Source organism: Bremia lactucae, linkage group LG6 (genome assembly GCF_004359215.1).
Source record: "Bremia lactucae strain SF5 linkage group LG6, whole genome shotgun sequence".
NCBI classification, from domain to species: Eukaryota; Oomycota; class Peronosporomycetes; order Peronosporales; family Peronosporaceae; genus Bremia; species Bremia lactucae.
Window position 1 is genome coordinate 492,553 of NC_090615.1, and position 9,235 is coordinate 501,787.

The 9,235-nt window shown below is 45.2% G+C and overlaps 2 protein-coding genes across 2 annotated transcripts; both read left to right on the top strand.

Moving 5' to 3' along the window:
• Nucleotides 1-4,007: 4,007 nt before the first annotated feature.
• Nucleotides 4,008-5,921, top strand: CCR75_005887 (uncharacterized protein; the record flags this gene model as incomplete). The annotated part of the gene is made up of 1 exon (XM_067963961.1): nt 4,008-5,921. The coding sequence occupies one exon, from the start codon at nt 4,008-4,010 to the stop codon at nt 5,919-5,921; it is 1,914 nt and encodes a 637-aa protein (XP_067818982.1).
• A 230-nt stretch (nt 5,922-6,151) lies between these two features.
• CCR75_005886 (uncharacterized protein) lies at nt 6,152-8,782 on the top strand (the record flags this gene model as incomplete). Its single annotated transcript, XM_067963960.1, has 4 exons — nt 6,152-6,422; nt 6,487-6,552; nt 6,627-8,413; nt 8,494-8,782. 4 exons carry the CDS (start codon nt 6,152-6,154, stop codon nt 8,599-8,601), a joined length of 2,232 nt encoding a protein of 743 aa, XP_067818981.1. The 3' UTR covers nt 8,602-8,782.
• Nucleotides 8,783-9,235: the final 453 nt, after the last annotated feature.

Consider the following 9,235-nt stretch of genomic DNA (forward strand, 5'->3'; position numbering starts at 1 on the left):
TTGTGAAGATGCTCAGACTTGGAAAATGATTTTTATGACACTATCGCGTTAGAAGCTCAGCTATTTAAAATGAGACTTGTCGAACGCAAATCGTGTATAAGATTTATAAAAAGCCTTCCCATCTGGGAGGTTACCGGCATGACTCTTCCGTCTCGTGGAACAAGACGAGTATATTTTCACCGACCTTTCGACGGGCGTGTACACGTCGATAGCGGCGAGTATGCTAACATCATACGTTTCAATTGAGAAATATTAAATAACAATACTCAGATTTGTGACTATTTTTGAATAACGACTACAGTATAACCTGTCTAAATTAATAATGTTGGGACGCCCTTTCCTGATAAATTTAAAAAGTTTAGAATTTTAGACAGGTGTAGTATCCCACAGATAAATTAATTATTTCGCTTTTTTGGAGGGATGTGGTTATAAAAGAAAGGCCTCTCCCACAATCCCCAAGAAGAACTCAGCAGCGCATCAACAATGCCTCTGGGAGGAGCACGCCACAATGACGGACGATGTCCGTGTGGCTCTCTGCAAACATTACACATAGAATCCCGCACTGATCTAGGCACAGCTTGTCAATTGACTTCAGGACAAATATCAGCTGGGGGTCAGCCAGGCGACGGTCTCCAGCACGCCGAAGAAGAAGGCAGACCATCTTCGACTTTCAGAAGACAGCAGTAATGTATTCACTGATGGAATCAGCTCTGCTGGCTTGGTTTAATGCCCATTCGGATCGTATCAGTCTTAGCGGAGACGTTGCCCGTGAACATGCAGAGCGGATTTTGGACCTTCTTTGTCCAGGACATGAACTATTTCAGCTTTCCAACGGATGGCTGGAATCCTATATAGCTCTGAATGGAATCCGCGCCTATCGCAGTTCGGAGAGAGCGGCGCGATGGACATGGTTGATGAGGAGGATGCGCTTTCTCCCTTATGCGAGGTCCTCAATTAGTATAAATGGAAGAATATCTACAACATGGGTGAGACTGGCTTGTTCTATCGGATGCAGGTAAGCACTCTGCGAAGGACACCAAATTTTGTTATCTGGTGGCTAATGCAACTCTTCTGTTTCAAGCTGACACTTCGCTTGCAACAGGGAGCTGAAGGGGTGAAAGCAAACAAGGAATAAATGTGACTGTCTACTGCAATGGTGATGGGTCCGACAGAGGCCCCTATGGATCATTGGCACTACGCCACTTCTCGCTGCTCCCGCCATGTCAATCTCCAGAACCTTGGCTATCAGTATCGCAGCAACAAGAAGGCCTAGATAACACAAATTATCATCTTGGAGTGACTGAGGGACTTCGATGGGAGAATGGCAAACCGCAAGGTGCTGCTGATCCTGGACAACTGCAGTGCACACGTCCTGCTTGCTGATCTGTCGCAGCGAATCGCAATTCGCAACACGACAATCTACTATATTTCGCCCAACATGACGTCGAAGCTTCAGCCGTGCGACCAGGGTATCCTACGCAACCTCAAAGCCTACTAGGCGCAGCTTCTCCCGTATGCTCCTTCAGGATCTCGACAATGGTGTCGTTGAGCCGGCAAAGATAAACATCTTTCATGCTATCTAGGTGTCAGTCTCAACTTGGTCTAACGATGTCCGCATTGAGACCATCCATAACTGTTACCGGCATTGCAACATCCGGTCAGAACCAGCTGATGCTGCACCAGTCCTAGAGGAGCAGTGCCTTGACAATGAAGTCATGGTGGAGATGGAACATCAGATTAGACGCTTCAGGTATCCTATCGTGATGAACATCCGCAACCTGCTAGACTATCCTACCGAGCGGATCACATCATACATTCCAGACGTGGATGAAATCATTGAGGACCACCTCCCGACTCAGCCTGAGGACGAGCAGGAATCGCTGTCGTAGATGCTCAGAAAGCACTCGAGTTGCTTGAGACAATCTGGCTGCAACAGGATGGCGGCGCGCTGGGTTTTCTCAAGTCCGTACAGCAGATGAAGGACAGCGTTGGAGCAATCCGCACAAACCAAATCGCTCAGCCTGACATACTGTAACGGGGCACTACGACTTGAACTGCTTCAGTACAAGTCCATTTCGCACTGCCTCAGTTGCAAGTGGTGCCCTACATTATTTCACGTACACTAGTACGTGCAGAGGAAGACTTCTCTTTAAGGCAACTAACTTAAAGAGGGTTAAATGAAAACTGTATTAATATAAGTAAGTATCTCTTCTATCTATCTTGTAAATGCAAACCTAATTATAATCTAATACTAAACATGCAATTGAATACTTATCTGATCTTATCTGTATCTCTCTTTTGTTTATCTCTACAGCTGATTAGTCTGCGAAATAGATAAAATGGTCTATACCTATTTATGGATAAGAATTTTGAACATAACTACATAGAGTAATATCCTCCAAATATTCTCTACGTTTTAGATAATATATTAATTAACAGCCTTTAAGTGTTAATTTCATGTAACGATACACCCCGTTACACATACGAGATTTCTTCAGACGTGTTTAGTGCTTTCAATTATTTTACAGTATCTGATTTTTTTCATCAAGAAAAATTATATGAATAATAAATTTAAAAAAAGGGACCTCAAATTGCATTTAATAATTAAATTACAAAGGTTTATTAATCATTAAATGTGCTCGATTAACGACGAAGTTAAATGAATAATTTAAGAATCTTATTAATTAACTCGGGATTTTCTTAAGACAGGCTCTTCTGTTCATTTCATTTTTCTACTTCAAATGAAAGGTAAATTTTGTCTGGCTCAATCAAATGTGAAACATTCTCAACATCTAGAGCTTCAAGCAAAAATTCTACAGCATATCAGATTTTGCTCGTCACATAAATTCTAGCTGGGTATGTGAGCCAGCTTCGTGAAAGACGCATCATTTTTTCCCTGTCAAAACAACTATTTCTCTGCTTACAATTATTGGGTAAACTATTCCTACGAGGAAACAGCCTCGACTGTAACCAGTATGTAACATAGTCGCATGTTGAAAGAGAATTAACGCAAGACAAAGTTGTCAACACGCAAACACACAGAAGACAATCGCGATAATGCACATATATTGGATTGTTCATGCTTGAACTTTATATGGCGCAATAGTCCCGAGTCCGTAGGCTTACAATTCGTGCGATTGTAAGCTCGTTGGCTGCAGTGCGTCCTATATGTCGCAGCTGAGCCATAACATAGCAGGCTATCCTGACAAATACAAACACAGTTTCCTGTAAGCATTTTTTATTAAATATAAACAGTCCCGATCGTTAGCGCGAATGACTATTTTTTTGGTCAAAGCTAAACTTTATCGCCTATATTACCAGGCTTTGGCTTCATAAAAGAGAAATCTACGGGGACGCGAGCTGGAGTAAGGGACCTCGAATAATCCAAGTGAAATATAATGATAATATCTATAGGTTATGTAGTTTTACGCTAGAGTTGCCATATCGTGCGTCTGTCGTAAAGCCGTCAGCTGGAATAAGAACGAATCTTAGCAAATGTTTCTATCAATATAGAATGCACTGCACACCCCTCCCGACTAAACCGACTGAATGGGCCGCCAATCGAGCTCAGAGAGCGACCAAGTTTCACGCCAAATACGCACAAATCACGCGATCGGATATTCCGCCGCTTGCCGTATGTATCAATTGGTCGAGACTGGCGCCGACAGCTGTTCTCGATGATTGCTTTTTCCAAGAACGTCGGTGCAGAACCAAGACATGTGTGTGCATGACACGGGCAACTCGCGAGTTTTTTACATCTGACTCTTATGCGGCTAAAGGCACAGTGCCGCACAAGCTCAAAATAACGACTCCTACAGTTTGCCTTGTCACGTGATCAACCTCGTTTTGAATTGATAGTGGCAAGTAAGTGGACTGCTATTGATTCCGGCAAGAGGGTTACGCAAGACTTTGGTGCAGGGAACAATAGAGCTGTTTTTATCGAACCTTCAGCGCAGATTCCAGGAAAGTTGCGCTGGCGTGACGCTTCGGGCTCCGGAGGCTGGACAATGCAGGTCCACCGACGGTGGCTCAGATTCGTGCTGGTGGTACTGCTCATGAATTCACAGGCCAATGCACAGATTTTTGCAGTGCAAAGTCGCGATGGGGATCCAGAAACGGTCTTGAATTTTAAAGAGGATCTCAATAATGGACGTGTTCCAACGTTGGCGACGCAACGACCAGAACGGCCATGGTTGCTTGACCAGAATGCATCGTCGGACTCGTCGGAACCAGCAGAGCCCTCGACACCGACGCCCGAGGTTTTAAAACCAACCGACGCACCAAGTACACGGGCGCCTTTGACAAGTGCTTCCCCGGGAGTGAATAATAAGGACGTAGATGCTACCGACAAACCTTTACCTGTTAACAAACCCGTCGATCCTGCAAAGCGCGACGCCAATCGAGACAAAGCGACTGGTGTGGTAAAGCCAAAGGACGAGACCACGGAGGTTACGTTTACAAGGTCCCCACTTCTTCAACAGACAGCGCCTGTGTCCGACGCCATCCCCACGGCTGACAGCAATGCTAATTTTGACAAGCCAACCTCCAGTCCTCCAACTGAAGTTGAAATCAAGCCAGAGGAGTCGAAACCCGTGCCAAATGCACCACCGAAATCAATTTCTTTAAAAGTGAGGAAACAAATCATCGATCCCGAGTCTGGATCGGACGACGATGCCAGTGTAGGCTCTAAAAGTGATTTAAACGAGACCCAACAGACTTTGAAACCTCCTACGAAGAAGGATGCCAGTACGATTCAAGAGACTCTCGAATCAAATACAGTCGATTTAAAGACAAGTAAAACAAGTGACAAGACTACGAAACAAGACAATTTATCCGACAATGGTACGGATTCAAAGCAAGAAGCAGATACGTCGCGATCATCTTCGTCGTCTGGATCGCCGTCGGCCGCGGCGTCCGTATTAGCTGATGCAGCATCGAATGCCACGAGTACTGCATCAAATACGTTAATGCTTGGTTTAATGATGGCAGGCGCGATTGCGCTTGTGTTACTGGTCGCCCTCTTTGTATACAAGAAAACCAATCAACTGGTCCAAGACGACGACCCTGGTCTTGAAAGAGGACGTCACGATCACACTCAAGGCGTGGCTCAAGCGTCAACAGTGGCGGCAAATTATCATCAGAATCACAACATGTCGCCAACAGGGTTTAGTGACGACAATTACCCGCCAAATCCTGGCAATAGCCAATTCGATCAGGAGCCTTACGATCACGATGGAGGTCGACTTACGTACAATGATCCAAACCTCGACATGTTGACACCACGAAGCCAAATCGCTTTAGCGCATTCTCAAATGTCCTTGCCACCAATGGCGCAAACAAATTCTTCACACGGTACGAGTCAGTATTCGCAATACTCGTCCCAGTCGTCGTCGTTTTATGGTCAAAGTATGTATAGCTCTGGTCACTCGGGGAATCACTTTCAATCAAAGTATGACAGTCGACATCGAGAGGATCTTGCTTCCGAGGACGAGAGCGATTTTGGGGGCGATTCGATTCAAGATCTGTCGAATGGATGGCATGGAATGGGTCAAAAAGGGTCGAAAAAGACGACAAAGCGACCGGATTTGTCTTTGGACGAGTCGTTTTTTGAACCCAAAGACTCGCGATCGACGTCAGCAAGTGATTATCACGGCCAAACGCGCTTTCAAGCGTCCGGCCAGACAGAATACCGCATGTCCACGGCAGATGAGAGCAGATATATGGGCGACGAGAGTTTTGCGGCCACGAATAGTAATTACGACCAGAGCCACTACAATGGCGACCCGAGTTTTCAAAGCAGCGGCTTTAGCGAGTTTGAGGCATCTGGTGCACCCCGCCGACGAGGGGATAGTAGCAATCATGACGCGTCTTCGTTTTATCGGACCAAAGATTCTCGATTTACGGACGCTTCATACTATTGAGCGACTTACGAGTCCTGACCAATTTTAATGTCCCTCAAAAGTTTGTCCATGGTTGTGTGTAAACCTACGGATGTCTGTCAAAATGGAATTCAAATTAATTTATACTTTTGGCGATTGTATTCCTGTAAATTTGTATTTAAATTGCGAATTTTTCATTGTTCGTGAAAAACAAATTAATATATAGATTGAAAGGTTTTCTTTAAAAAAAATAAAAACAACCGACTGATGTGATGTACACCAAGTGCGTCCGATCTCGTTCCGCAGTGGCAGAGACATCCTCGCCCCTTGGCAGACCTTGCAACTCTTCTTTGGCTCGTTGTTACGCCTCGTGGGGCGCGTTTAGTACGCAAGTGCCAATTCTTTGCAACGTATTGCAAGATTCAGTATCAAACCGCCGAATCTCTCGTGTTGCCACGAGTAGATTTAATACCGAGAACATCACGCTAGAAGACGCGCCATGGCGGACGCGCAGGATGTCCAGACGCTCAAGATGCAAGGCACGTGACATCGTGTGGCCATTTAAAGCACACTCTCTTCCTTTGTGACAATATCGTGTGGTTTGTAGTGGTACGGAAACACGAGAATGACCCGGATCGTCGACGTTCGACTCATTTGCGATTAGAACCGCCACGTACGTGGCCATGTTGCAGTCCTTTTTCGTGCCATGATGCGACTTTAGACACTAATACGCGTTGTAACACGTAGAATCCGATGTCCGATTAGCGAGTTCTTTCCAACGGGCCCGCACATCAGGCGTTCATCGCCTTCTTCGCTCCAATACTAGCAGTATCGGGAGCTATGTACCACCGACAAAGGAGAACGATAGTACTCCTACCGGCAATAATGCGTCTAGCAGCAACGCGATTGTTGAAAACGACAAGCTTTATGACTCGAAAGAAATGCCTTCCGTGCCTGAATCGGTCAAAATAGACGATCATCTCGCTACTGACCAAGTCGAAGACGATCCAGTGCCTTTGTATCTCGAACACACATGGACCCACGTGGTGCTTAAAATGACGGCGTTTACCGAAGAAGATACCGTCACAAGCTTTACGTTTGATGAGAAAGGAGGCGGTATTGGCCAAACTTGTGAGAATATTGCAAGTATACCTGCCGATACACTCCTTGCAGAGACCGACCACGCACGTGTGCTGTATAGTCACGGGCGTTTCTATTTAGTCAATGGCGACCAAGCAAATGGGGACACGTTTGTGCGGTTAAGTCCCGTGGAAACCCAAGCAAATGACGAAAATATGGGCGATCGTATGCAATGGCCTCTCGAGCCTCACGTGGCATTTCGAGTTGGAAAATCGGATTTTCTTGTTACATCGTTTCACGAAGAATTGCCAAGTCTTACGGTCTCGGCATTAAGTGGCAAATTAGCTGGCACGGAGTTTGTGATTACACAAGAAGGTGCAGGAATTGGTCGATCTGCGGAGAATCAAATCCATACAAGTGATGGGGAACTCTCTCGAAAACATGCTGCAATTTGGTTTGATGAATTGACGAATCAATTTTATTTGATTGATTTAAACTCGACGAATGGGACATTTATGAAACTCGTGGGAAGTTATCAAGAACCCTATCGACTGGAAATTGGCGACGATTTACTCGTGGCACAAACGTGTTTAACTGTCAATCGGTTTGACTTTGGAGCGCATGCCGACATGGGCGCTCGTAAACATATGGAAGACGCGCATACGATTATTCAAGACTTGTGTATTGAACCATTAAGTCGTTTGGGATTGCATCCCCAGTCATTCTTTGCTGTCTATGACGGCCATGGCGGTGACGAAGCATCTTCGTTTTTGAGTGACGTGCTCCACCATAGCCTCATTACCGCGTTTTTCATGCACACGAGTGAATTGAAACCTTTACTAACAATGACAATTGAGGAATTGCAATCAATCATCATGAAGCGCTTGACCAATGCGTTTGAACGTACGGATGAAGAATTTTTAAGGACCTCGGATCGTCCGCAAGCTGGAAGCACGGCCACGACAGTCTTTGTGGCGGGCAAGTATCTCTTTGTGGCCAACGTTGGAGACTCGCGCACTGTCTTGAGTCGCAATGGCACAGCTGAACGACTTTCAAATGATCATAAACCCAGTCGAACGGACGAAGCGCAGCGGATTCGAGAGACTGGCGGCTTTGTGATTCACGGACGTATTATGGGCGAATTGGCCGTCTCGCGTGCCTTTGGCGACGCCCCTTTCAAGTCGTTTGATCTCGTCGAGCCTTTGGTCGATGACATTGACACGAAAGCACGGAACGAGTACAATTCGCAGGAATTACCGGTGAATCCCAACGATATTTTAAAAGGTCCATTAGTGATTCCGACGCCAGAGTTTACCGTCACGGAATTAACAGACGAGTGCGAGTTTGTGATGCTCGCAAGTGACGGATTGTATGATGTGTTGAAAGATCAAGAAGCTGTGGATTTTGTTCGTCGAAAACTTGTCGAATTGAAAGATGTGCAACGGGCTGTTGAGGTGTGTGAGTGAGTGGATTGTGCTAGATGATGCTTGTGGTGGATTAATGGCGCGATTCTCTCTCGTTTTTCTTTGTGTAGGCGCTTATTGAGTATGCCATTTTTCATCAGCGGTCGACCGATAATGTGACATGTGTCGTTGTGATGTTTAAAGAGGCGAAAGAAATAGTGTGGCAAAGTTCCTCGTAAACATGAGTCTGAGCGCTAAAAAAGAGGACAAAACATCAATATATAGGATAGGACGGGACAATTACTACTATTGAACGAAAAATTGCCGTATGGGTTTAAAAAGAGTAAAACCACATTTTAGGAAGAGAATTTCTAAACTCACTTCATGCAGTTTTTAGTCAATTTAATTTCTGAATTACAGCGTATCACATTGCATTACATAGATCAACGCCAAACTCTCCGTGCACGATCACCAACTGCGGCGTTATCTGACGGCTTTCCATTGACTTTTTTGCGCGGTTTAGAAAAGTTGGAACCGTCCTAGAACGAAGTGCAAGTAAAGATTTTTTTAAATACAAGAATGCTGGTATCCCATCATGACCCAGACCGTCCCGAAAATTCAAGTAAGCGAAGCCATAAGTGCTTGAACTATCCTTTCCAAGTCACTTTAAAGCAAAGAGCTTGGAAGTTGGAGATAGATAATGGTGCTCAAAACCATGACCTTGTGCATCTTAGTGCATATTCTTCCGTACGCAGGCTTGGGAATACGGCAAGTCAGCAGGTGGTTCGCTTCACAATGCTGTTGTCCCTTCTAGAACAATTTAATAATTGTCTCTCGTTCATCATGGCCAACTAATGAACGTCTTTGAGCGTT